At 36.5% G+C, this 26,428-nt stretch overlaps 8 protein-coding genes across 8 annotated transcripts; 7 read left to right on the forward strand and 1 right to left on the reverse strand.

The window, feature by feature from the left end:
- The first annotated feature begins 282 nt into the window (after positions 1-282).
- On the forward strand, positions 283-1,241 carry LOC129570549 (uncharacterized). Its single transcript, XM_055450202.1, has 2 exons — positions 283-955; positions 1,139-1,241. Exons 1-2 carry the CDS (start codon positions 297-299, stop codon positions 1,152-1,154), a joined length of 675 nt encoding a protein of 224 aa, XP_055306177.1. The 5' UTR covers positions 283-296; the 3' UTR covers positions 1,155-1,241.
- Positions 1,242-1,628: 387 nt separating this feature from the next.
- LOC129570548 (MYND-type zinc finger-containing chromatin reader ZMYND8-like) lies at positions 1,629-4,510 on the forward strand. Its single transcript, XM_055450201.1, has 6 exons — positions 1,629-1,831; positions 2,112-2,287; positions 2,450-2,507; positions 2,768-2,948; positions 3,254-3,600; positions 3,690-4,510. The coding sequence occupies exons 1-6, from the start codon at positions 1,817-1,819 to the stop codon at positions 4,098-4,100; spliced, it is 1,188 nt and encodes a 395-aa protein (XP_055306176.1). The 5' UTR covers positions 1,629-1,816; the 3' UTR covers positions 4,101-4,510.
- A 446-nt stretch (positions 4,511-4,956) lies between these two features.
- LOC129570545 (MYND-type zinc finger-containing chromatin reader Zmynd8-like) lies at positions 4,957-8,389 on the forward strand. The gene is made up of 7 exons (XM_055450197.1): positions 4,957-5,213; positions 5,622-5,788; positions 5,874-5,931; positions 6,012-6,186; positions 6,299-6,651; positions 6,805-7,835; positions 7,904-8,389. The coding sequence occupies exons 1-7, from the start codon at positions 5,202-5,204 to the stop codon at positions 7,920-7,922; spliced, it is 1,815 nt and encodes a 604-aa protein (XP_055306172.1). The 5' UTR covers positions 4,957-5,201; the 3' UTR covers positions 7,923-8,389.
- A 341-nt stretch (positions 8,390-8,730) lies between these two features.
- LOC129570546 (MYND-type zinc finger-containing chromatin reader ZMYND8-like) lies at positions 8,731-12,014 on the forward strand. Its single transcript, XM_055450198.1, has 7 exons — positions 8,731-9,025; positions 9,151-9,323; positions 9,439-9,496; positions 9,568-9,730; positions 9,802-10,148; positions 10,368-11,374; positions 11,442-12,014. Exons 1-7 carry the CDS (start codon positions 9,014-9,016, stop codon positions 11,458-11,460), a joined length of 1,779 nt encoding a protein of 592 aa, XP_055306173.1. The 5' UTR covers positions 8,731-9,013; the 3' UTR covers positions 11,461-12,014.
- Positions 12,015-13,974: 1,960 nt separating this feature from the next.
- On the forward strand, positions 13,975-16,860 carry LOC129570547 (zinc finger MYND domain-containing protein 11-like). The gene is made up of 6 exons (XM_055450200.1): positions 13,975-14,091; positions 14,304-14,361; positions 14,706-14,868; positions 14,965-15,317; positions 15,539-16,515; positions 16,595-16,860. Exons 1-6 carry the CDS (start codon positions 14,021-14,023, stop codon positions 16,611-16,613), a joined length of 1,641 nt encoding a protein of 546 aa, XP_055306175.1. The 5' UTR covers positions 13,975-14,020; the 3' UTR covers positions 16,614-16,860.
- A 459-nt stretch (positions 16,861-17,319) lies between these two features.
- Positions 17,320-20,408, forward strand: LOC129570588 (MYND-type zinc finger-containing chromatin reader Zmynd8-like). The gene is made up of 6 exons (XM_055450258.1): positions 17,320-17,654; positions 18,002-18,180; positions 18,389-18,446; positions 18,536-18,698; positions 18,822-19,138; positions 19,404-20,408. Exons 1-6 carry the CDS (start codon positions 17,643-17,645, stop codon positions 20,193-20,195), a joined length of 1,521 nt encoding a protein of 506 aa, XP_055306233.1. The 5' UTR covers positions 17,320-17,642; the 3' UTR covers positions 20,196-20,408.
- Positions 20,409-21,072: 664 nt separating this feature from the next.
- LOC129570557 (protein hold'em) lies at positions 21,073-23,439 on the forward strand. Its single transcript, XM_055450216.1, has 5 exons — positions 21,073-21,357; positions 21,441-21,561; positions 21,637-22,081; positions 22,204-22,237; positions 22,377-23,439. Exons 2-5 carry the CDS (start codon positions 21,535-21,537, stop codon positions 23,200-23,202), a joined length of 1,332 nt encoding a protein of 443 aa, XP_055306191.1. The 5' UTR covers positions 21,073-21,357; positions 21,441-21,534; the 3' UTR covers positions 23,203-23,439.
- Positions 23,387-26,254, reverse strand: LOC129570555 (MYND-type zinc finger-containing chromatin reader Zmynd8-like). Its single transcript, XM_055450213.1, has 4 exons — positions 25,899-26,254; positions 25,617-25,773; positions 24,997-25,343; positions 23,387-24,874 (listed from the first exon to the last, which is right to left on the reverse strand). The coding sequence occupies exons 1-4, from the start codon at positions 26,058-26,060 to the stop codon at positions 23,774-23,776; spliced, it is 1,767 nt and encodes a 588-aa protein (XP_055306188.1). The 5' UTR covers positions 26,061-26,254; the 3' UTR covers positions 23,387-23,773.
- Positions 26,255-26,428: the final 174 nt, after the last annotated feature.

A 26,428-nucleotide genomic window follows, 5' to 3' on the forward strand; every position in this document is an offset into this window, starting at 1 on the left:
GTATAAGAAGAAAAGTTTTCTACACAATTTTCTAGAAGGATTTTGGAAAATAGCTCAATATTGCCAAAACCATGGAGGTAAAGTAATTTCACTGACACAAAGCTTGTTTTCCTTCTCAATTTATGTTGCTTCAATTTATTTATTTCAACATTTTTGTTGAAAGATTCCAATTTATGTCATTAAAATATCTTCATTTAAGTCTCTAATTCGAGACACTCCAATTAAAAAACGATTTTTGTCTAATTCCGCAGGGAGCTCAAAAGAAAGTTGGTTCGTCGAATTCTGCCGAAGAAAAAATGGAACACAAGCCATTGACGTATGATGCAAGCCATGTTTTGGATGCGATTCCAGAAGAAGTGATTGTTATTGATGATGAACGCCGTTTACAACAATCGGCAAAGAGGAAGCGATTGCTCAAATGTGAGCCTGAATCACCGACTGTATCAATTCCCAATGACGATGTGCAAAAATCCATCTATCATTTCACCAAGGCCTACAATGATATGCGCGAATTGAATGCGACACTCGAAATGAAGTTGCAACAGAAGGATTATGAAATTCATTCGATGAAGCAATCACATGGTCAGAATTTGGCTGCATTCGAACGAAAGATTCAAGGTCTGCTAAAGGATAGAAATGAATCGGATAGAAAATTGAAGGATTTGGAAATTATGCTTGAAGAACTCGAGCAATTATCAATCAACGAAAATCAAACCTTGTTGACTCACAACGAAAAGACGGAATTGATCGAAGAAAATGAACGACAAATGAGGGTACTCAGCGCCAAGAAAGACAAAGAGCGACAGCAAGCACTAGCTGACGTCAAGCAACAGTATGAACAAGAATGTTCAGCTATGGTCGAAGAGGCCAAAGGGAAGAAGTATTGCATCGGCTGCGGCTACACTCAACCGAACGACATTTATGTCTGTAACATGAAGTGCCTGCAACGTGCATGGTGAGCTTGAAAGATTTTTCTTCAATTTCTAATGATAAAGAGTTAAAAGCCAAGAAAGATAGGAACAAAATGGCTCGTTCACATTTTTTACCCATTTGTTTTTTCGGATTTCTTCAGATTTTTGCCCATCAGAACAGATTTGGCTGGATTTCTCTAACCATTTTTCTTTCTGTTTCATTGCAGCAAGAAGTCGCAATAGAAGAATCCAGAACTCGACTCGATTGGTGGGACAGAGACAAAGTGTCATTGAACGATATACTTTTGTACGGCAACACGCATGAAATGCAACAAAAAATGAACGGAAAACCTCATGCGTCAACATTCGGTTTTGCTACTCATTTTTCATTATTTCGGTAAAAAGCAAACAAAACCTAAAGTTCAAATCATACAATTGCATAAAAAAAACATTGTTGATTCCGTAAAATCATAACAACTTGACAAATTATATCAAAATGTGAACATTTTTCTCTTGACAAAATCATTACAAATTTTCATAAAATAAATCTTCCTTTAATTCATTGAAATAGATCAGAGATTATGGCTTAAAATGTTGATACAAAATATGAAGAAAAAGAGAGAAATTTATTCGAAAGAAGTTTTTCATTGGGCCAAATCTCATTCAGCTGACGCTGTGCAATTCAATTTTGTTATGACTAACTACCACTAACACAGTCACACACTCAGATAGTGAGTGTCTGTCATCAGCACATACAGTTTGACGTTTATCAAAACAGCGCAATTAATTGTTTAGTCGGGATATGTTTATTAAACATAATTTGATATTTGCTTCAAGACGAACCTTTTCAAGTGATCAAATGATTTAAAAAGTTTGCATTTTGTGGTAGAAATTGTGTAAATTTAATGGCCTACAAAGAGGTAATACTTTGTTATTCTCGTGAATTGGTGACATTTGTGATTTTCTTAGTGTGGAATAAATAACAAATGGTTGAACACGCAAAAATTGAATAATTGATGATATATTTCATTGTTTGGTTTAGATCCATTTTGAGCGATCGTGTCTTTTTAACCTCTTCTTCACACATTTTTCTATCTTACGCAATTCATCCGTTCATTTTCTGGTGTTAATTTTTTGCTGTTCATTCATTTCTTTCATCCGTTCAATGTTTCTTTTGCTGTTGATTCATTCCATTTCTAGGTTAAGCACGACAAATATTGCTGGAAATGCTGTAGCAAAAACACAACGATGAAATGTTCCAACTGTGTTCGAGCATTCCATAAAAGATGTGTATCAAGCGATGGTCGTGATGTTCCAAAAGATAAAAATTGGTTATGCCCTGTGTGTAGTGTGCTGACATCGGAAAATGTTGACAAGTAAGATACTATGGTCATTTGAAATAACTCAGAAGTCGTATTTTCAATGGCCTTGTGTGTTGAATCGGTCTCAATCGGCGCATCAACAACTGTTGATCACATCGACGTTGATTTGTACCAGGGAAGTAGAATTGAGATATTAATCATTTCGTATTTTTGCAGGGAAAATGATCTGAAAATTTTGCCGGTGCTCATTGACAAAATATGGAACGATGAATCGGTAAAGACAGCGTTTAATTTTGAATTTGATTGAAATTTTATTCTCTTTCATAATAGAAAAAAGAGAAAAGAAAGAAAGAGAAAAAAGAGAAAAATAAGAAAGAAGCTTCTGGATTGGGTTTCAATATGATTTCCGATCAGATTTTAATTCAATCCAAAAAGTACCTAAATAAAATATTATCTAATCTAATTGAGCCGCGCATTAGTTTTAAGTCAAAAACATCCACTAAAATATCTCTATTTCAATTCATTTCTTTTCAGTTCGAAACATTGAAGTACCCCATGGAAAATTCCATTCATGCAGATATAAAAGTCATTCATTCCATTGTCAATCCAATGGATTTATATCAGATTAAAAGAAAGACTCATACTTACACCGGCTTCAATGAATTCTACGTCGACATTTGTTGGATCGTACACAATTGCGTCATTTTGTTCAAGGGTTAGTGCTTAATTTTCATCTCAGATCTTCAAGTCTCATATATGAGACAGATCTGATATCAGATATTCAACTTAATTTTTGTTTATTCATAAAAATGCTTTGTATACATACAAGACATTGATTTGGTGTTTGACTCTGAGGCTGGTGTTCAAATCACATTTCGGAAATACGAACAACTCATTTTTCGTCCATTCAACTTCCATTTATTTTCAAACACCGTATAAAATGTTGAAATTTCCAATATTTTGTTAGAAATGTTCCCTGTCCATCAGATTTCCACTAATTCATAAATGTACCCTTTTCAGAAACCCATGATAATACAAAAGCAGCCAGAGCATTACTGAATTGCATCATTGAGGATGTTCAAAGTGCCAAAGTGTGTTTTGAGTGTTACTTGAATGCCAACAAGCACCCGGATCAATGGTTTAGTATGGTGTGCGACGAGCCACATTTAATTATTTGGATCAAGAAAACGGGCGCTAACTACTGGCCAGCAAAGCTAATAAAAATCGTTACCGGGCAAGAGGTCAAGGTCCGTCTATTTGGTGATCACAGCTACGTCGACGTATCATCCAGCAACTGCTTATTGTATTCTGAATCGAGTCCAAGCCGTATTCCAAAATCACCGGATGCCTACAATAGCGCATTGAAAGTGAGCGATCTTTTATTCCATTTGATTCAGTTAGAATGGGAGTAAATGTCCAACTAGATCTAAATTCCAACTGTTATTTCGTTCCACAGGAAGCCAACACATACATTGGAAATCTTACGAAAAAATTCGGATCGTTTCGTTTCGCCGAATCGAAGACAGCATTCAATCCAGCACTGCTTGAATACTATATAGCTCAGTTGATCCCGGGCAGCGTGGAATATCGAAGAAACAAAAATGCTGCCAATGTAACCGATGCGACTGACCTTTACTCTGATGACTCATCAAGAATAATCAGAGAAGCCGACACAACATGCCCTGACGTAGGAGAATACACCACCCAAGATGAACATTTCATCGAAGAAGACCAGATCTCAGATGAAAGTGTAGCAATACTCAACTACAGCTATGAACCTGGTTCTGAAAATGATAGCGAAACAGATTTTCAATACAATTCTTCATTGACTCAACTCGCTGCAGATGATGTTATTGTCATTGATTGATGAATTACATCTTGATGTCTTGGAAATTAGGAAAAATACTCACTAAGCATACGTTTTGGACTTTTCTTTTATTATTTTACGTTAAAAACTAACTCTGTTTCGTACATTCGACAATGTAAATGGTTGATAAAAATTTGTTTCTGGAAGAAATTTTCAAAATCAGTTATAAAAAGCGACAAAGACGTTTAAAACCGGTTGTTAGATAGAAGTAAATTGAATTTTTTGTTAAATGACCGTAGCAATTTCCAAATAGTTCTGAATTTTTTTTAGCTAAAGAAATGTATTTGGATTAAATGGACGGAGAACCATTATTTTTGATCTTGAAATAGATCTTAAATGAGAACCAAGTTGATCGATTGAATTAAAATGTTTGTTTGAAATAAATAAAGCAATTGAAATAGACAATTGAATTGGGGTTGGCTTTGGTTTTGGCTTTGGTTTTGGCTTTAGCTTGAATCAACGGTTTACTATCTTCTAGCAAAAAATCTATTCTTTGGTCCAGCGTATAGAATATTTTCAATGATCCTCAATTCCTACGTGACAGACTGACAGAATGATTCATTGTTGGGTATTTATTTCAATTTCCTCTAATAAGAAATTTTAATACTAATGTTGGGTCTTTTGTGAATGAGTCATCTGTTCTTTCTAAAAGTATTCTTCCTTAAAATGCACAGAAAAGGTCCTTCTAATAAAGTAGGTAAAAACATTCCTATGATCCGTCTCCTTTCTAGTATTCAATCCATTTATTTGTTCTAAAATGGGGTGGAATTGTGATAGCCCATACATTTCCAATTTTCCGCTCAAACAGAGCCTGTTGCTCACGATAAGTGGTATTGAACGCACCCAAAACTTCAGTATGACAGTTCAGAGTTCACTGTCTAAACATGTTTTGCTTCGACACAAACATTCACTACATTTGTGATTGCGACGTAAAAGTGTGTCAAAACAAAACATTGAAATAATTTCTGTTCTAAACAAACTGGTGAAATTGTTAAACAATATTTGATATTATTAGACAAAGCTAAGTAAACCGCAGTAGTTGAATTCCAATTAACTTCAGTTGGTGTACGATTTTGTGGTGGACAAATTGCCGGCAAAAACATGGCCAAACAGGTAAAATCTTGCAATTGCGAACAATGACGAAATTGGCTATTTTGCAATTTGCGAAATATTTTGCAAAGCATCACATTCCATGTGTTATTTGAGGTTACAATCCAAATTTTTCTCTGTTGAATTTTCCAATCTTTGTTTAACTAGAGATTTCAATTGAAATCAAATATTCAAAAATCGTATTCTTCAAGCATTTCAAACGTAAATGTTTATTGAACATTTTTCAATGTTGCCGAGAGTGTCGGCCCAACACCGATACATTTTTTCCCAAATTATTTTGTTCTCTGTTATTATTTTTGTTGTGTACAATTTTGTTTTATTCATTGAAAAAAACAGGAAACAAATATTTCCACACCAAAACAAAAAAATAAAACCAAATGACCATAATCCAAATACGAAATTCCATTTCAGGTGAAGCACGATAAATATTGTTGGCGTTGTTGTGATAAAGATACAACATTGGAATGCTCAAGTTGTCAGCGATCATTCCATCTCAAGTGTCTGAAAAACCAACAACAAAATATTGATGACAAGGAAATCTGGCGGTGTCCCGTTTGCGTCCGATTGGACGTCGTAAAGTATGGATTTATTTTCGGTTTTGAAATCTAATTTCAACTTTTATTTTAAGAAGTTTAAACTTAATCGCAAAATAAATCCTTTCAGCGAAGACCGTTTGGACATGTTGCCAATAATGATCAGCCGAGCATTCAAACAAAAGAAGGTATTTTCATTTTTTTCTCTTTTAATTGATTGATGCTGAATCTCTGCAGACATTAATCATGATTAACACCTATCCCACAGTTTGACTTGTTGAAGCATCCTCTGAAAAATGCAGAAGATAACTCAAAAACCGATGAGTTGGTGAATCTGATGGACCTAACGAAGATCAAGGACACAATTGGCACTTACACCAGCTTCTTGGGGCTCATCGCTGATGCTCGGTGGATCGTTCATAATTCTTGGGTTCTGTTTCAGGGTAAGTTTTAAAGTGGAAATATTTAGTTTGAAGTTTTGACGTGGTCGATGAACGTTTGTTGATCAACAACATTTTGTTAAAAATCGATATTAAAAATGTAATTATATTTCAGGGGATCACCAAACGGTAAAAATTGCTGAGGAATTGGTGGAATTCCTAAAAATGCAGATTAAAAGCGTGAAAATGTGTGCTGATTGCTATTTGAACAAAAGTAAACATCCAGACAGCGGTTTCACAATGGTGTGTACGAAGCCACACCTCCTTCTTTGGGCTAAAGTGAGCGGATGGGACTACTGGCCAGCGAAGTATATGTCAACTGATGGGCAAACAGTTAACGTACGATTTTTCGGCGATGAAACAGAAGCAGACGTTCCAGCAGAAAGCTGCTTTCTTTACTCGGAAACCAGTCCAACAAGACCAACAAAACAAAAACGAGAGCCCAAAAAATTCAAAGAGGCTTTGAAGGTAATTTTTTTTTGGTATGATTTGTGAAAAAGAGGAACAAAATCCTTGGAAACAAAAACTTCAACGAAGAGTTGAAACGTTTATTAAGCATTTTACAACCCATTTTTAATTCATTTCGAAATTGACTCGTGGAACTTTTACCCCTTTCCTTAGGATGCAAAGAAGTACATAAAAAACATTCGCAAAAAATTCGGTGCATATCATCTCGTTGAAACTAAAACTCCATTCGACCCAACGATGTTGAATCGTTACCTTTTGGATTCGATTCCGGGATATGCAAACTCTCAAGATCCTTCACAGGACAACACAGACCGCAAGCCTGATGCACTTCCCAATGTTGCCACCGAAGATCAAAATCGCGCTGATGATGAAGCACAGCCAATTCAAGACAACGTGCAAAAGGATAAGACATGGAATCTTTACTATGATTCGGATGGATCGGCTGATGCCGAGTCGGAAATTGGTGAGCTGTCGGAGCAAGGCAACAAACCCGAATCGAAGGATGATTATGAGCCAATGAGGAAAAAATTTCGATTCTCTGACGATAAAGAAGGCGAACCCTCCGAGAAAAAGCTGGTTACCGAGCCTAATGTTGGAAGAGTTTACCACTCAATCGATCTTGATTCAATTGTTCAAGTTCTTGCCGAAGAACCGAAAAATGCCGTTGCACAACCCATTGCAAAAGTGTTTGCTAACATTACTAACGCAACCTGGAACGTGGCCAAATGTCGAGAAGTCATGGCGGAGAGCACCAAAGCTTTCGAACATGTGTGTGGCCTGAACACAAAATTGGAAGAGGAATTGAAAAATTTGGCCGCCAATTACGAAAGACAGCTCAAAGATGCGGAAGAACGTAATCAAAAGTTGATGACTGCTCATGATGAAAAAGAGAATGGCGCCAAGAAATTAACCGATGAGCTGACGATGAAAGTTGGTCAACTAGAGGCATCTAATAGAGAAAAGACGTCAGCACACAACAAAATGGTGTCCGAATACAACCAAATGATCGCAAAAAAAGACGAAGAAAGATTGAAGGATGTCAATGAAGCCAAGAAACAGTGCAAAAAAGACTATGCACGCCGTTTGGAAGCCAACAAAAAGATGAAATTCTGCGCGGCCTGTGACACCAACAAACCACAAGATACGTTCTACTTTTGCAATACGGAATGCCAGAAAAGTTACTGGTAAAATTTTGAATTTTTATCATTTTCTCATTCAGATCACTTAAATTGTCTCAATTTTTAAACTTCAGGATGCAGATGGACAAGTAAGCAGGTGGGCAATTTCTCGAAGCAGCAACAAAGTTCAACTGAACAGGAATTTCCGTAGCGAAGTTCTTTTTCCTCTGAAATGTCCTGTCAACATTTGTTGTTGATTCAATCAATACTAAAATTAGTGTAAGTGGACAGTAGTACACGGTGCTACTAGCACAGGAAATGAAAAATAGATTTTTAAGCAAACATTCACGTTTAATTCGAATTAGGAATCATGACAAATTGTTATCTTCAACTGAACCGTCTATTGGAAATCATTTTGAAAATGATTTTCGGATTAAAAATCGGCCAATGAACAAATGAAGATAAAATAATGGCCATTGACCCAAATAAAGATAAAATAAAGGCTATTGACAATAGATCTACTTTAAGTGCTAAACATGAACATACTCATTTTGTATTAAAAAATTTTTTTACTGATAAAGAATAAAAATAAAATTAATTTTGAACTTGGAATAAAAAAATCTTGTTGGATTTTGATTATTCTAATTGTCTACTGTTTCCACAAGGTACACTTTATTCCAATAGTGATAAATTGGTCTATTCTGAATTTTATCGTCTGAAAAGTTGCCCAATTCTTCAGTAGATGATACTACGTCGAATTATTTAGTTGCATTGATTCCAAACTGAAGAATTTTGAAATTTTCGTTCGAGCCGGACTCGTTGCTTTGGAATGGTATGTTTTGAACGCACCCAAAAACCAGACTTGGTGAAAGAATGAATCAGCTGTCACAAGCAGTATCTTTTAATGACAGTACTGCGAAATTGTGTGTGCATGTGAGCAATGTCATGGATAAGAAATAGCGGGAAACAGTCGATTGGCATGTTTTATGGGCGTCACTTGTGATAATATCTCAATGTGTTATCGGTGCACCACTTTCATTCATAGATTCTTCCGTAATTAATTTGGCGCAAACAAAATAGATTCGATTTGAAAGGAACAAAATTGATGAACTGTAGGCCAATCAAAGTGTTCTTTTAATCGTTGAGCGATATTTGACTTTATCTGGAAATAAAATTAGGCGATTTCCGCACCATTACTGTTCGTTTACAATTTGTGTGATACAAATCCTTCTCGACAATCCAACATGGCTGCATTGGTAGGATCTTGAAAAATATTTTATACATAGAATAAATCTAGTCTGGATTGAAGAAGATTTAAGAAAATACCGAAGTAAAAACAGTATGACTTTTGATCAAATATGAAATCCCACTTTGATTCCAGACGAGACATGACACATTTTGTTGGGATTGTTGTGTCGAAAACACAACATTGAAGTGCTCGAATTGTCCACGGTCATTTCATCCCAAATGTGCTAGATCCAAAAAACGAAATGATTGTGAAACTTGGCGTTGTCCGATCTGCATTGAATTGGATGCTACAAAAAACACTGACGAGTAAGATAATTTGTATGATTTGAAAAATCGTCTTTGATTCTATTGTAATTGGCTATCTTGGTAGCTATAATCGAGATTCAATCGGGAAAATTAAAATTCCCTTTAAATTTTGTAGCAAAGAGTGTTTGGACATGTTGCCAATAATGATCAACCGCGTATTGAACGATGAAAAGGTAATTCGAGTGATTCTCTTTGGATGAATTTCTGTAATGAAAATTTATTTGATTCTCTTAACATTTCACAGTTTGCTTCATTGAAGGTTCCATTGAAAGGTGCAAAGCCTGATTGTTTGGTGAATCTAATCGATTTGACGAAGATCAACGACAAGATTTATTCGTACACCAGCTTCTTCGAATTTCTCACCGACATCCAGTGTATCGTTCACAACTGTTTGATCTTATTTTCCGGTAAATTTTTGAGTCAATTGAGTGAAAACGATTAGTTTCAACGTTCTGATTTGAATCATTTCATATTCCAGATAAGCACGACATGGTAAAAACGGCCAAGTCCTTGGAGGAATACCTGGAACATGAGATTAAAAGCGTGAAAAAGTGCATCGAATGCTATTCGAATGCAAATAAACACCCGACGAACTGGTCAACAATGGTTTGTGCGAAACCACATCTCGTTCTCTGGGCTAAAGTGATTGGATACAACTACTGGCCCGGAAAGTGTATGAAAGTTGAAGGCGATATGGTCAACGTACGATTTTTCGGCGATTATACCGAAGCAGATGTTTTAGCCACTAACTGTTTTTTGTATTCAAAAACAAACCCATCCGTGAAGTCGATCAAGCCATCGGACCGTTACAAGTTGGCATTGAAAGTAAATATTTTGGTTTTTGACGAAGAGTTTTTTTTCTTGAAGAGAAATTCTGAGTAGAATTGGATTAGAGGGAAGAGACGTCTTTCTGAACACTCCTCTATTTTTATATTTGTTCGACTGATGAACATAAATCACTTGATTGATGAACCTTATCACTTTCCATAATCTAAACCATTTTTCATTCGAATAGAGATTTACTTTTCGTCTTTCATTTGCCAGGATGCCGATAAGTACATTCAAAACATCCGCAAAACATTCGGTTCGTATAAGCTCGCTGAAACCAAGACTCCCTTCGACCCGACCTTGTTGAATCAATACCTTCTGGATTCGATTCCAGGAGCTGGTAGCTCTCCAATCGTCTCGAAAGGCATCACGGATGGCAGTTCCGATGCACTTATCAACGCTTTGGAAGACCAAATTCATTCTGATGCTGATTCGTCGACGCTTCCAAGGGATGTAAGCATGAACAAGTCAACGTCGATTGACTCGACCCAAGCTAATGCAGCGACAGAAGTCAATTCCAAAGATAATCCATCGGATTCAACTGATAGCCTCAACCCGAAAAGTGAGCATATCAAGCAAATCGAAGAACAGGTTCGATTCCCTGACGACAATGATGGCGAGGTCACCCAGAAGAAGTTTGACAACGATTCCAATATTGAAATCAACATAGATTCAATTAATAGAGCTCTTGACGAAGATTCCATGGAATATTGCCATATTCCTGTTGTCCAGCCCGTTGATGCTGAAATTACAACCGAAACCTGGAATTTGTCCAAATGTCGAGAAGTCATGGCGGAGAGTACCAAAGCTTTCGAATGTGTGTGCGACTTGAACGCAAAATTGCAAGACGAAATGAAAAATTTGGTCGCCAAATACGATCGACAGATCACAGATTTGGAACAACGCAACCAGCAGATGATTGCTATTCAAGATGAAAACGAACGTAGCGCCAAGAAGCTGATTGATGATCTGATGCTGAAAATTTGTCAACTAGAAATCGAAAAGTCAGAGTATGACAAAATGATGTTGGTGCACAATGAAATGATTGTAAGAAAAGATGAAGAAAGGATGAAGGCTGTCAGTGAAGCCAATAAGCTGTGTGAAGAAAACTATGCATGCCGTTTGGAAGCAAACAAAAAGCTAAAATTTTGCGTAGCCTGTGACGCTTCCAAACCACAAGATACATTCTACGTTTGCAGTCCGGAATGTCAGACACGTTACTGGTAACGTTTAAAATTGAGCATGATTTTCGTTCAGATCACTTAAATTTCTTCAATTTTTGAAACTTAGGATGCAGATGGACCAGTGAGCAGTATAATGGGATCGAAGAAACTTGAATCGACCCTTCATCATCTGGAAATATGAATGAATGAAGCTTCAGAATGCTGGGATCTATTATTTTAAAAATAAAATAAACAAACACATAAGCTAGGAATTAGACATAAGGACCCATAACATCATTTATTTTCAAACTTTTTTCATTCACATGAATTGCATGTCAAACATTATCGAATGAAAAAACTTTTCTCGAAGTCATTCCTCATGACAAAAGCGAACTCAAAACAAGTGACATCAATTTTAAAAAATCATTTCGGAGAATAAAAATTTCGATTTGGATTTGCTTTTTTGCATTACAATAATTATTCTAACTAATTTCTGAATCGCTCCGTAATTTTTTTCTGAAATTGATTTCAATCAATTAGTCAAACTAGTTGCCAACATAGTAAATATTGAAAATCAATTCATACCCTTCGAAACGATTCATTGCTTTTATAAAAGAATGGAAAGTTGCATTTTATCTTTGTTTTTCATTTTAAAAAAATCTTGAATAAAGTTGAATTCATAAAAAATCAAAGAAAAAAATAAGAACCAATATTCCTAAAATTGGATTATTCTATTAATTTGTGCAACGACTGCCGCAATCGTCATTTGTAGACTTATGTTAGTTGATGTTAGTTGCCAACCGAAACCGCTGAAAAATTGTATCAATTAACATTTAGATTCATCATGGCTCTCCTATTTTGAAGCCATCGCTTGCTACTTCCTTTTCCGCGAATGTAGCCACGCTCAACGTCATGTCGATTGTGCTGATTGCTCAACAAAATCATGTCAACCAAATGGTGGACGTCACGCTAAATTAGCACACTCTTGTCAAGATAAGGAGAATGTCGCATCGGCAAACAAGTGAGATAATTATAGAATTTAGAAGGAGAATACGAAAGCGAGCCTCTTTTTACTCAGAGAAGAGTGGGTTGAATTTCCATTCAACGATCTATTTTATTTCTCGATTCCACGAATTTTTGTTCATATCAACATCTAAGGGCTTCTATGTCGGTTTGGCATTCGAATTTTCATTCACAAATTCGCGTTCAGTGCCATGCATTCGCAACGCTGCCATATGATTTCTATGTAAACATTCGCACTCGCATTCGTATAGCAGTCGTATTTCGCTGTTCTCGAACATTCTCACGAATACGAGTGCGTGTGTTTACATAGAAATCATACGGCAGCGTTGCGAATGCATGCACACGAATGAACGAATGAATTATGTAGTCACAAGTTCGCTGTCATAGCCGCATTCGTCGCATTCGCAAACATTCGAATTTTTGTTCTGTAATGCGAATGCATTCGCAGCATTCGCGAGAGATAAATCCCCTTAGATCAACATGATACCGATATGGACGTGGAAAATATTAATAGAAAAAGATCAGATTGGAACTAGGTTAGAAATAACAGTCAATCATAAAATCTTGATCGTTCAAATTTGGATGGGTCAATAGCATCGGAAATGAGTATAGTAAAACCTGTCAATAGCGGAACCTGTGTATAGTGGAATTCGTGTTAATAGTGGAAAAAAAATGTAAAGGAGCTCAAACAGTAGAATTATCTGTGTCTTGAAAACAGTTTTCAAGGAGATTTGAAGTGTTGAATAAAAGGAGAAAATCGAACCAAAACAGACAAGTTGTTTTATTTCAGTCGATATGAAGAAAGCTGAACCAGCATCCAGATCGAAATAAACATCACGGTTTTTTGTGGTACCTTTGTGTATTATTCCTTTCGAACAAGAACCAGAATTCCGTTCCTTTCTCTCGAATGGTGATTTTATAATCTTTCTGAAATGTGACTCAATCTTTTTCATTGATTCCATTTTAAAAATTGGATTGATATGTACATTTTAAAATTTGTTGCTTTATGGATAGTATTGAACGCATTCAAAAACCAGACATGGTAAGAAACAGAATCAACTGTCAGAAGAAGTTTTTGTTATGACAGAACTGCAAAGTTGTATACAATCGAATGGCTGAAAAGTACCAGACATTTCATATGTTTAATGCGCATCAATTGCATTAATTTGATTCATTTGATTTGCAGATTTTTCTAGGCTTTGTCTTTCTGAGTTTAACCAAAATAAAATTGACAAACCAGCAACAGTAGCTCGAAAAAAGTGTTTTTAATCGTTAAGCAATATTTGATATTATTTGGAAATAAACTCAATTGTTGCGTTCCACACAATTGCGATACGAATCCTCCAATAATATGGCTTCTATGGTAAGACCATGCAATTACATACAATAATTTGTAGCATTTTTGCATGATATCGAAAGATAAACATCATAAAATTAGTCGCTTTTACTTCGAGCCTATTTTCACGTCATAACAATATTTTTAGAAAAAATTCAAGAATTTAAACCCAATAAAATAAAAACATTATAACCTATGGCTCAAAAATGTGATCATTCATAATACCACCTTGTTTCTAGACGAAGCACGACACATTTTGTTGGAATTGTTGTGCCGAAAAAACAACATTGAAGTGCTCAAACTGTCCACGATCATTCCATGCCAAATGTGCTAAATCCAAAAAACGAATGATTGACAATGTGAAGAATTGGCGGTGTCCCGTTTGCATCAGATTGGAATCAACGAAAAACAGCGATGGGTAAGAGCATTTTATTGATTGAAAAATCGACGTTGATCGTCTTGTGCAGACGTGTGCAGGGGGGGGGGGTATTCCGGTATCAGATTTCTACCATTTGGAGTAATTGAATTTTAATTGAACTCCACAAAATTTAGATAGAAACCAATATGAATAAAAAATAAATTTCTTAGCTTTTGTGTTAACAAATCAAAATTTCCTCCAAATTAATTCAGCAAAGAACGTTTGGACATGTTGCCGATAATGATCAATCGCGCATTCAATGATACGAAGGTAAATCCCGCTTGATTTTTCGAGAAACATTCTTTTAAACGAATTGTTGAGGCTGTTCGCGAATGGTATTCACTGAGAATATTCATTGGACGTGGTTCGATGCGTAGTTAAATGTGGAAATTGAAAAACTTTGTTCAAAATAGCGGGATAAGTGTTGTTAATCACGGCTTAAAATCTCCGAAAAAACTATTTTGAAGTATCATATTTGTGTACAACTTTTTCAAAAGTCACATTTAACAACGCAAAGAAAAACCTTCAACTAATATTCTCTGCGGTTCAAATAAGAATTCAAAAAGTGTATGGATAAATCTAATTCATTCAATATTCACCACATTATTTCACAGTTTGGTTTACTAAAGCTCCCATTGGATGGTGCAAAATCGAACTCTTTGGTAAATCGAATCGATTTAGCAGGGATTAAAGACAAGACCTACACTTACACCAGCTTCTTCGAGTTTCTCGTTGACGTTCAGTGGATTATCCACAATTGTTCCGTCTTGTTTCCAGGTAATTGTCAGAATTCTGGTTTACAATTAGAAAATTAGACAAAGCGACAAAGAAAATTGAACAAATTGCATTGAAAATTTAATTGCTACATTTTAGTAAAACATGACATGGTAAAAACGGCCAAGTCCCTGGCAAAATATCTCGAACTCGAGATCGAAAGCGTGAAAAAGTGTGCCGAGTGCTATTCGAATGCAAATAAAAACCCAGACACAATGGCTTGGTTCACAGTGGTTTGCGCGAAGCCACACATTGTTGTTTGGGCAAAATTAGAGGGCTATGACTACTGGCCAGCCAAAGTGATGTTCGTCGATAAGAAATTGATTAATGTGCGATTCTTCGGCGATCGCACTGAAGCAGATGTTCCAGCCAAAAAATGCTTTCTTTACTCGGATACGAACCCATCATTGAAATCAACCAAGCCATCGGCCAGTTACAGATCGGCATTGAAGGTAATGTGCCTTTGAAAGTTTTTGTATTTAACTTTGATGGAGTTACTTCGTTGAGGTATCTAGAAATAGTTTAAAGAGTTAAAATCTCTAGAATTGTAAGAGAGAATTCAAGGAAGTTCTTCAAATTCTCCCAATAACCAACTCTGACTTAGATTATTATTTTTAGCTTCGAGCCATTTTCTATTCGAATCGAAATCAATTCATTTTTTTTCATTATCTAGGAAGCCAATGAGTACATTGCAAATGTCCGCAAAAGATTTGGTGTATATCACCTCGTTGAAACGAAAATTCCCTTCAAGCCAACGTTGTTGAATCGTTATCTTCTGGACGTGATCCCAGGAGTTGGCAGCTTTCAATTGCCTTCAATCGTTTCAGAAGACAGCACAGCGAGCACACACTGCAGTCTTGATTCGCATACGAACGCTATGCAAAAACAAACTCGATCTGATGCCGTTCTATCGACAATTCCAGAAGATGTACGCATAAACGAGGAGTTGATTGAATTGACTGGATCGAATCAACTAACACCGCCCGACAATGATGGTCTATCCGAATTAAATATCAACCTCCATACGGAAGAAGTTAATGATGAGCCAATCCGTAAAAAATCTCGATTCTCTAATGGCACAAAAGAGGGACGTGCCGAGAAGAATCTTGTTATCAGCTCTACTATTGAAAATCCCGAAACTTCAACCATTGAAGTTCCTGCCGATTCTGAAATTCCCGTTGGCCAACCATCATCCAAAATGGGTTGTGATGTGATGGTTGTAAATGATGCTGAAAGTTCAAGCGCAAGCTTAACTTGGAATTTGGACAAATGTCAAGAGATCATGGAGAGCACGAAAAGTTCCAGCAAAGCTTTTGACTATTTGTGCGACGTAAACGCAAAATTGCAAAACAAAATGAAAAATGTGGCCGCCGAACACAATCGAAAAATAAAACTGTTGGAAGACCTTAATGTACAATTAACCGACGAATTGAAGAAGAAAAATTATGGACTAGCAGCCGAAAAGTCGGAGTATAACAAAATGGTTGCAAGAAAAGACAAAGAAAAGATGGATGCTGTCAATGAAGCCAAGAAACAGTACGATGCAGATTTGGAAGCTAGCAAAAAGAAGATATTTTGCATGGCCTGTGACACCGCCAAACCACAAGATACATTCTACTTTTGCAACGCAAAGTGTCAGGAGGATTATTGGTAAATTTTGAATTTGAACAGAAAATTAAGCCGTTTTTTCACTCAGATCACTTGAATTTCTTCATTTTTCGGATCTTAGGATGAAGTGGGACAAGTAAGCGGATGGATTATTTCTTGAAGCTCAAGCAAAGGCTTTGCTTTCCTGCAAAGTAACAACGAAGCTCAATACAGCTAGAAGTCCATAAAAAATATCGCCTCTTCAACAACTAAAGACCGTAAAATGATGAAGTTTCATCAAACCGCATCATCGAATATTCGAAATTGATTTTTGGAAGCAAACGAATTAAAAATTCAGAATTAATGTAATGTCTAGCAAATAAGGAATCTTCAACCGTTATCAAACACTATTATTGACATGAATATTCAAACATTTGACCAAATTTTGTATTGAAATAAATAAAATACTTCGAAAATAAGGAAATTGGATTGGATTTTATTTATTCAATGGTTTTGCTCTCTTTAAGCAACGAAATTTATTTTTCAATAACGTTGATATTAACTTATTAATGGTCTATTCTGAATTTTACAGTTAAAAATAGATTCTCCTCAAAATGTTAGAATACATTCATTGTGGTTTTGAATCCATTCGATAGGTGAAGCTATAGATTCGTTCATGATTCTCCCTCTGAAAGGATTCAATCGAATCATCAATGTTATGGATTTCAAATTGAATTTGAAGAACAACTTTGAATCGTACCCACTACCCATGTCGAACTCATTGCTTCATGTGTAGCATTGAACGCACTCAAAAACCACAATTGGCGAAAGAACGAGCTGTCAGAAACGGTTCCTTGTGATAAAAGAACTGCGAGTGTGTGTACTGTTTATGTAACCTATTGCATAAGAAAGACCAGCGTACATAGTCAGATCACTTGTTGTATGGGCATCGCATAGAGCTAGTTCATTTGAATTTTATTCTTTAATAGAAAAAATCATTTTTCCTTGACTTTGATGCAAATAAAATTTATAAATTATTATCAACTAAAGCCTAATTAAAGCGTTTCTCAAATTGAGCATTTGATATTTATGGAAAGAATATCTAGTGTTAAGTTTCACTAAAGGACTGTCGACATTTGTTCATTTTTATTGTTCATTTACAATTTTTGCGATACAAGCCAACCAGCAACATGGCTGCCGTGGTAAGACCTTCAAATGAGATACAATGGCAAAATAGAATGGTGTAAAAATGCTTCATTGTCAATTTTTATAGATATTTTTTAATACATTTTTTGGAAAATGCCACCGAAATTATTAAATAGAATTGCATGAATACATTCCAATTCACCAACTCTCTCTTCACTTTCGATTTTTCTGTGTTTTTTCATTGACATTACAGTTTTAATGAAAATTTCATTCCAAACGAATCGAAATTTTGATAAAACAGAGTATTGTCATTCATTGCCAATAAAACGTAGACAAAAAAAAAACGAAATTTCTGTATAAAATGACGAAAAAGTATTATTGATTCAATCTCATGTATTTGCAGATGAAGCATGATAAATTCTGTTGGGTCTGCACTGATAGTGCGACAGCTTTGAAATGTTTGAATTGTGTTCGGTCCTTCCATTCAAAGTGTATCGGAAGACGACAGCAAAGTATTGATAAAGAAAAAAATTGGCTGTGTCCAGTTTGCACCGATTCGGATGCTGCAAAGGGCAGTGATGAGTAAGAAAATTTTATGATTGAACAATTTGTCTAGTAAACGAATTGATTGATTTGTATAATTTGTTGAAATTTTCATTTATTGAAACTATTATTGGTACAATGTTTCAAGTAAAATTGATTTCATTTTATCTCATTTTTATGAGTCGATTCTGAAAATAGTAATTTGTGGTTTGTCACTATCATAACCAAATTCTTTTAACATTCTCAGCAAAGCATGTTTGGACACGTTGCCCACAATGATCAACTGCGCTATCGAAGATGAACGGGTAATTCAATTGCTTTGCTTTACTTTGACTTAGCCATTCGTTTCCAGGAATGTTAATTAAAAATTAACGTTTGACTCTTTATTTCACAGTTCGCACCGTTATCAGGCCCATTGAATGGTCCAATGACGAATTTCATTGTAAATCCGATCGACCTAACGATGATTAAAGACAAGATTCAGTCTTATGACAGCTTCACTGCATTCCTTGCTGATGTCCAATGGATCGTCCACAATTGCTGTATCTCGTTTCCGGGTAAGCTGATAGCGACCCATATTCGAACAAATTTATTGTTATTGACATAGTTCTGGTTATTGGCTTAAAAGCCTTATATTTTGACAATCACTCATTGAAAATGTTGAAAATATTTCATTTCAGATAAGCACGACATGGTGAATAAGGCCAAAGAATTGGTAGAATATCTCGAAGACGAGATAGAAACGGCAGAAATGTGTGCCGAATGCTATATGCATGATTTCAGCTTAGTTTGCACGAAACCACATCTGATCGTCTGGGCTAAATGGGAGGAATGTGACCATTGGCCAGCAAAAGTTATGTCCATCGACGGACAATTGGTGAACGTACGATTCTTCGGCGATCATACCCAAGCAGATGTGCCGGCATCTAACTGCTTGTTGTACTCGGAAACAGACCCATTATTGGCACCATCGCCCAGCTACCAATCGGCATTGAATGTAAATATCTTTTTTTAAAATCATATCGAATTGTTTTTATCAAACTCAATTTGTGAGGAAAAAATCGAAAATAATATGAATTAGTTTGAAACAAAGAGGGTTTTTCGAAATTGCTATAAGGTCATTCTAAACTGTTCCATTTCTAAAATTTGAAAACTTGAACCTGTTTTATTCCCACCACCAATTTTGTTGAAGAATGAATTCTTTCTCTCTGGATAGAAATTGAATAACTCAACTTCTTCTGTTCATCTTTCTCATTTTCAAGGAAGCCAATCAGTACTTGGAAAACCTTCGTACAAAATTTGGATCGTACCATCTCTCACCAGACAAAACTGTATTCGAACCAACAATGTTGCAACGTTATCTCCAGCAATTGATTCCGGGAGCATTCAACTCTCAAGAAGCTTCGAATGATTCAGAGCCAAGCACAGATTGTAGCTCTGATTCAATTGTCAATGCTACGGAAACATATCAAATTCATTATGACCCTGACTCATCGACGACTGCCGAAGGTGTGTGCAAGGAGTTGACAATTGTATTGCCCCGATTGAATCCATCAACATACTCTGGAGGTGCGTCAAAACGAAACGATAATGCAAAAAATGATCATGAGCCGACCAAAAAACGGGCTCGATTCGTGAAAAATAATGATGGTGGTCGCAGCTCGAATTGTGATGCTGAAAACGAAACCTGGTATATGGCCGAATGTCAAGCGATAATGACGGGACATATGATCAATTCCACAAAGGCTTTTCATGACTATTTGTCCAAGTTGAATGCTGAATTGGCCAGAACGATGGCCGCCAAATACGATCAACACATCAAGTCTTTGGAAGAACGCAATCAACTGTTGGTTTGCGATGGCGACGATAAAAAGTTGATCGATCAGCTAAAGAAGAAAATTCGTCAACTGGAAACTGAAGTCTCGAATTTGAAATCAGAATACAGCAAAATGATCGAGAGCAAGGAGGAAGAAAAGATGAAAGCGGTCGACGAAGCCAAGAAACAGTGCAAATTGAAGTACACACGCCTCTTGGAAAATGCCGATTCCGAATGACCACCCACATGGATTGCAATCCAGTAACACATGAATTACTTTCATTTTTGTACAATTGATGATGATTCAGAATAGTACAACATAAACTAACAGCCCAGTGTTCTCTACACGTTTTAGATTATAAGAAAATTGAATTATGAAATAGATTTGTAAGAAAAACCTAGTGAAATATCGTTTTGCTTCAATAAAGAAACGATTTTTTGCCGAAGAAAATATGAATTTGCCCTAGAATTTGTCTTTGCTGCATTAGACATTGAACCTTGCCAATTTTTGTTCACGTTATTTTGGTTTTGTTATTAATTTCAATGGAAAATTGAATGCAAATTAACTCTTTGATCGTCTTACATGCTGCCACCCGATAGCGTATTTTGTATGAAAACTGGACTAAGATATAAGATGAGACATATAAACAGACTGTCTTCAGCAACCTTCAGTACTACAACTTTACCGAAGAAAAGACGTTATTTCTCATCAGTTTTGCGAAAAATGATAAGCAAAAACTCATAAACTCTTGAAGTACTTGATTTGTGTTTGGTATTTCAAATTGTATCGAAAACACATTCGTTGACGAAAAAATTCGCTCTGTCGATTTAGATAGACATGTGTGCATGGAATTGGATACAAAACATCCCTTCTTAGCATCATTTTAGACAGAATTTTCGCGAAAAAGAATTTAAATTTGGAAAAATATTTTTTTCCCGAAAAATCTAGAAAATGGCATTGTGATTGAATCATCTCAAGACTATTTGCCACTAAACCAGTCCAATTGGTGTTTGTGTTGGCTCAGAATAGTGTTGCCTAGCTTAGCTTGTTTTGTACAAATGTCAAAAGCGTTTACTCAACACTGGCCCATCTCATCGTCAAAATGTCAAACGTCATACGAATCGACGACGCGGCCACACCCGAAGTGGAAAATATTCAAGCCAAGCAAAGCAAAACATTGATTAACTCAAAATAAATATCTGGATCAGTCGAATTTCTGGTTAATTTTGTTCAATAAGTCGTAATTTTCGAATGTCGCATTGAAAAAAGGTGGTTAAAGTGCGTTTTACTTTAATTCAAAGAAGATTTTCTGGAATAGAAGAATCGAATTGTCAATTGAACAATTTTGCGTCGACAAATATCAGTAGCCTGGACTGAGTGAATAAAATCAAAGCCAAAGGTAGGTTTCAATAGATCAATATCTTTCCATGAAATAAGAATTGGATTCTATCCGACTTTCTGACCAAATTATTGTTTCAAAAGTGATCTGTTCCCAAATTTCAGTCCCAATTCAGAAGTCATCATTTCCCATTCGAAGTGTCACTGTTCAAGACAGTGCAAAATTCCAATTCCAAAAATGGCTGCCGTCTACTGCCAAATCAAGGTAATCAATTTGCTATATAAATTTAGCAACTATCAGCATTTTCATTCGATTTAACGATTCTTTTTAATTTTCAAGGATTTGACACTGCACGCACATTCGTTCTACATAAATGCGCTGATCATTGCCAAAACGGAAAAGAGAGCCGTTCAACCGGGACGGAATGTGATCACATTCACAGTGCGCGACACAAAAGATCATTTCATCAATTGTACGGTTTGGGGCCAGGACCAATACATCGATGTGTGTGCACGTGTCCACAAAATTGGTGACATCATCTCTATCTACACGCCAAAGGTTCAGCAGAAAAACAACGGCAGTGAATATCATCCGCGGACAACGTCACCATTCGAATTGACTGTGAGCGAAGGCAAAGCGTACATTCATCGGGTTAACGAACAATCGGACGATTTACTTCGGCTTCAATGCCTAGCAGTTAAACCTACGAGTCTAGCGTTGAAGTTAAACGACCTGAACTTCTACTCCGATTCAAAGGTTCTATCTGTCGATGTGGTTGTTTTGGGTAAGACAATTTGGACCATTCCTTTTTATATTAAATCAGAAATTTTCCTTCAGTTTCGAGTATTTAAAAGATCATGTGAGATTCTATAGGCTTCAATCTAATAAGTTGTATTTTCATTGCAGTGAAATCTATTGAGCCGGCGCGTCAAGTTCAAACGTGAGTAGAATCAACCGATGAGATATTTTTTCTGGAAGCTTTGTGTTTGAAAGCTTCAATCTGAAGAGTCCAACTTTGATTAGAAAGTACTTTTAATGTTTGTATCTAAGGCTAACTCCCTCCCCTTTTCCTCTTTCAGAAAATTCGGCGTTAAAACCATGCGTAAAGTATACCTGATGGACATGACAACAGAATCGATTTCGATGACCGTATGGCACGCTGAGTATCAAGAGCGAATGGATCAATGGAAGCCACTGGAAACGGTATTACATTTGGTCGATGTTCGAGCCGAATACTCAGAGTTCGAGCGTTCAACGGTACTTTCGGTGACATCAAAAACGATTATCGTGGAAAATCCGATGTATTCATCACGGTCCAATGAAATTTTGGTCTACCTTCATGAATTGGATGCGGAAAAATTCAACGAATTGAAGAGCAATCAACCGAAAGCAGTGGTCAATGCGGCTACAATCAAAGATGTGATGACAGTTAAGGGCATCCTAAATGCCATCGAACGTGATCCCAGCAAAGAGATTTCGGCCATTGTTTACGGTGTAATCACGAAATTCGACATCACCAGTGGTGTGGTGAAAAGTTGTGTCCATTGCAAGCGCATGTTGCTCCGAAATCGCAACGAATGTGGAACAGCCAGCTGTGAGACTTCAACGACAAATGGGCCACGATATATTGATAAAATTTTCATGGCCGTTTCGGTGGCTGACCATTCTGGTACATTGAACTGTCGAATCAACGATGAATATGCTGTGAACATTCTTGGCCACACAGCACAACAGCTTAAAGCATTGCCAGACGACGATGTCAATGCCATTTTCGAGAATTTCATGCTGCAACGGTTCGCTGTTAAAATGATCGTTCGGCCAAAATCACAAACGGAATACTTTGCAAGCATTTTGAGCATCGCAACAGAACCACCCAAAGATGTGGCTAAGGCATTGAAACTTTGAAGAGGTTTTGAGCTTTTTTTAACAATTTTTTTTTTGACTTTTTTCCGTTTTTGAAAAGAAGAGTAGAAACGTCCATTTTTCAAAGGATTCAGCAGACAATTCTAATCCGATGAGTTAAGTTACCAACAAAAGCTGTACTAAAATAAGAGATAAAATCTATCGATTGAAGAGAAACAAAATACTGTACGGAATTTCATTCTTTATTTTGAATAAACCATGTTGAACGATGACACTTTATTTGATAATCTTTATTATGCTTTATTGATGAATCAATAGAAAAAAAGACATTTTCATTTAAAGCTAGAGTTAATTGGAACTTTCTGTTCAATCTTAAATCTATTCCTTGAAATAAGAAAAAAAAATGAACGTTATTTTTAAGTCTACTTTTTTGCTTCAATGGAAAGTAAATCAAACGGAAAATCAACAAAATTAATAAAGAAAAAGTACGAAAAAAGAATGATTGTGATGAATTTTGGTTTGTTACACTGTGGATATGAATGTCGAGTCGATATCATCGACTTAAATGGTGACAGTCAATTAGACCAAATATCAACGTTGCCTCACGAAAGTCTTATTCGTGGTTATTTTCGCATTCGTCGCTGCAAAAGATGGGTTCAGAAATTGGATTTTGGCATGTAGTGCAAACTGGTTTCATTTCCACGACGGCAATGTTTTGCTTCAAAGTCCAGATCTTTTCGTTGTATTCGTTGACATTTTCTTTGAGACGTTTTCTTGCTTCTTTCAGCTCCGCCAAAGTATCCAAAGCTGTCGACTTGGATTGTTCAATCTCGTTAATTTTACGCTTCATTTCTTCGATTCGGTCTTTCTTCGAACTTGAAACTTTGCCATTTGCAGCCTTGGCGTTTCCGTTCGAGTTGGCTGGCTTACGTGTTTCTTTTTTTCCTGGCGAAAGTGATGCATTGGACGATTCATCTTGGGTTTCATCGTCCTCAGCGGTCGAATTGTCGGAGAATCGACGCCGCTTGTTCGGTACTGGATCAGCATCCGTCTTCTTAGCACCGTTTCGCTGACGTTTTCCATTGCTTTCATTTCGGTTTTGTTCCATACCGTTTTCGGATTCAGAATCGTTGTCGTTTTGTTGTTCTTTTGGTTGGTCAATCGAGTCGTTGCAATCATCATCTTTGTGCTGTTCATTCGACTCTTTGTCCGATTCATCACCTGAATCTTCGCCAGAATCATCACCATTCGGCTCGTTTCCTGCGACGGCATCTTTTGTTTTGGCTTCAGGCTTCGACACATCTGCCGATGTTTCATTGTTGTCTTCCGATAAACCATCGACAGTTTCGTCATCATCGACATCGATAGTTGCATTGGCGTCTTCTTTTTGAGTCGTTGTTTCTTCATGTTCATTGTCTTCGCTTTCATCCAATGTTCCATGACGACTATCGTCTTCGGTTTTATTCGATGTTTCATCGTGCTTGTCGTCTTCACCTTGTGCCATTGAGTCGTTGACGCTGCTATCGTCAATCTCTTCAACTTCATCAGATGATGACTCATCTTCAGTTTTCTTTGCTGATTGCTTTTTGAATGCACCTGGGAACATGCTTATCAGTTCTTGCTTCAAGTCACGACCATTTAGAGCCACTTTGCCATTGGCCGGACTGAATGAGCCAAATTTTTTCACGACATTTTCAGTGTGACGCTTGAGTTCCTGGGAGAAAAATGAATTTTCGAATGAAAATGATTGTAATTTTTGACATTTTCCAAAAAATTTATTTTTTTCATTCATTCAAAAACGTCTTAATTGCCATCGAAAAGCATGACACAACTTACCTTGATCGCATTTATGAGGTCCTTATTCTTTGGAGTTTTTCCGATCAATTCTTTTGCGTACAGATAACAGTTGTCAAATGAGATGTCTTCTTGTGTGTGGTCGCCGAAGAATTCGACATTGGCCATACTTGTATTTTTGTCGATGGACATAACCTTGGCCGGCCACAACGGATGACCGGTCAACTTGGCAAGGACCAACAAATGTGGCTTGGTACACACACGAGTGAAGTAGTTGCTAGGATCGATGATCCAATATTCGAAGCAATCGGGACATGTTGTGATGCTTTTGACATCGCCTTGGCATTGTTCAAGCAGCGATTCAACCGCTTTCTTCACATTGGCTTCTTCTGCGAAAACACATGGAAAAAATTCAAAGTTTTAGTTGACGAATCTCAATGTATCAAAGTGACATAGTGTGATGGAACATGAATTGAGACAAAAGTACAGAGAAATGAACCGAAAAAAATCACTTCAAAGTCACTTCGTTAACCAAATTGAAAAAATTGTCCGAAAAAAAGGAAATGAAAATCCAATGAATGAAAATATCATCGCTTCTAATTTGTTTCAATCAAACCCAACACCAAATTCTACTGAAATTCCACAACCAAAGATGCACTTACTTGAAAAATGATCTGTGTAGCTGCGACACAAAGCTTCGATGTCGTCCATGAATTCAACGAGACCGGTGTAGTTGTCAAATTTTTCGTCAATTCCCGCTAAACCAATTGTGTACAGCTGTTCGTCCGATGTGCCTAGCGGCTTCTTCAAGCATTTGTACTGTGTGTCAATATGAACACGGTTTAATATTATGCACATTCCAAACCAATTTTTTGTACGAATTTAAGAGAATGCTTTTGCCTAAATCCCAAATGAAAAAAAAAACACCATCAAAATGTACTTACTTTTTTTGCTGACATAATGTCTTCCCAGGTGTATTTCAACAATCTCAGCTCGTTTCGAGTCGATTGCATTGCACTTGTTTTTTCTTCGTCATGACTTTCGTCGTCACTTGAATTATATTCTTCTTCCATTTTCTGTGGATTTTCCTTGGACGGTGTTGTCATTGTTTGTTCGAAACTATGCGTTTTTTTTACGGTAAAGATTAATTTTTTGTCCACTTGAGTCACTTGGAGGGAAAAAAAAGTTCGCTTGGAAATTGCGAAATAGTTAAACTTGAAATTACGTGTAACTATGAGTACGGTGAAAATCCAAATGGACGCTTGCACACCGAATACCAAATGACAGCACCACTTTCTCGTTGCGTATGTTCAATGACGTGAAAATGATTCAATAGGGCATTCAATGCATTTTCAATCGCCGCGGAAGGTATCAAAGGTGGAAAAATGTTATTGGAAGAAGAATCGTATTTGGAAAAATGTTTCTTTGCAATTCTAAATCGAAAATTATGATAAAAATATTATTTTCAATTTTT

This window comes from Sitodiplosis mosellana, unplaced genomic scaffold (genome assembly GCF_009176505.1).
Source record: "Sitodiplosis mosellana isolate CC-2019 unplaced genomic scaffold, AAFC_SMos_1.0 Smas_scaffold_61, whole genome shotgun sequence".
In the NCBI taxonomy this organism is placed as follows: Eukaryota; Metazoa; Arthropoda; class Insecta; order Diptera; family Cecidomyiidae; genus Sitodiplosis; species Sitodiplosis mosellana.

Bases quoted from the DNA above. Each gene is read 5' to 3' on its own strand.
- LOC129570549 (XM_055450202.1), top strand. From the start codon at position 297: ATGGAACACAAGCCATTGACGTATGATGCAAGCCATGTTTTGGATGCG.
- LOC129570548 (XM_055450201.1), top strand. The intron at 2,508-2,767 runs GTAAAGACAGCG...ATTTCTTTTCAG, and splicing joins AAATATGGAACGATGAATCG to TTCGAAACATTGAAGTACCC. The intron at 3,601-3,689 runs GTGAGCGATCTT...TTCGTTCCACAG, and splicing joins CCTACAATAGCGCATTGAAA to GAAGCCAACACATACATTGG.
- LOC129570545 (XM_055450197.1), top strand. The intron at 5,932-6,011 runs GTATTTTCATTT...CCTATCCCACAG, and splicing joins GAGCATTCAAACAAAAGAAG to TTTGACTTGTTGAAGCATCC. The intron at 6,187-6,298 runs GTAAGTTTTAAA...ATTATATTTCAG, and splicing joins TTCTTGGGTTCTGTTTCAGG to GGGATCACCAAACGGTAAAA.
- LOC129570546 (XM_055450198.1), top strand. The intron at 9,497-9,567 runs GTAATTCGAGTG...AACATTTCACAG, and splicing joins GCGTATTGAACGATGAAAAG to TTTGCTTCATTGAAGGTTCC. The intron at 9,731-9,801 runs GTAAATTTTTGA...TTCATATTCCAG, and splicing joins CTGTTTGATCTTATTTTCCG to ATAAGCACGACATGGTAAAA.
- LOC129570547 (XM_055450200.1), top strand. From the start codon at position 14,021: ATGATTGACAATGTGAAGAATTGGCGGTGTCCCGTTTGCATCAGATTG. The intron at 14,092-14,303 runs GTAAGAGCATTT...AAATTAATTCAG, and splicing joins TCAACGAAAAACAGCGATGG to CAAAGAACGTTTGGACATGT. The intron at 14,869-14,964 runs GTAATTGTCAGA...GCTACATTTTAG, and splicing joins TTGTTCCGTCTTGTTTCCAG to TAAAACATGACATGGTAAAA.
- LOC129570588 (XM_055450258.1), top strand. The intron at 18,181-18,388 runs GTAAGAAAATTT...TAACATTCTCAG, and splicing joins GCTGCAAAGGGCAGTGATGA to CAAAGCATGTTTGGACACGT. The intron at 18,447-18,535 runs GTAATTCAATTG...TTTATTTCACAG, and splicing joins GCGCTATCGAAGATGAACGG to TTCGCACCGTTATCAGGCCC.
- LOC129570557 (XM_055450216.1), top strand. From the start codon at position 21,535: ATGGCTGCCGTCTACTGCCAAATCAAG. The intron at 21,562-21,636 runs GTAATCAATTTG...TTAATTTTCAAG, and splicing joins CCGTCTACTGCCAAATCAAG to GATTTGACACTGCACGCACA. The intron at 22,082-22,203 runs GTAAGACAATTT...TTTTCATTGCAG, and splicing joins TGTCGATGTGGTTGTTTTGG to TGAAATCTATTGAGCCGGCG.
- LOC129570555 (XM_055450213.1), bottom strand. From the start codon at position 26,060: ATGACAACACCGTCCAAGGAAAATCCACAGAAAATGGAAGAAGAATAT. The intron at 25,344-25,616 runs GTAAGTGCATCT...GTGTTTTCGCAG, and splicing joins CTACACAGATCATTTTTCAA to AAGAAGCCAATGTGAAGAAA. The intron at 24,875-24,996 runs GTAAGTTGTGTC...TTTTTCTCCCAG, and splicing joins ACCTCATAAATGCGATCAAG to GAACTCAAGCGTCACACTGA.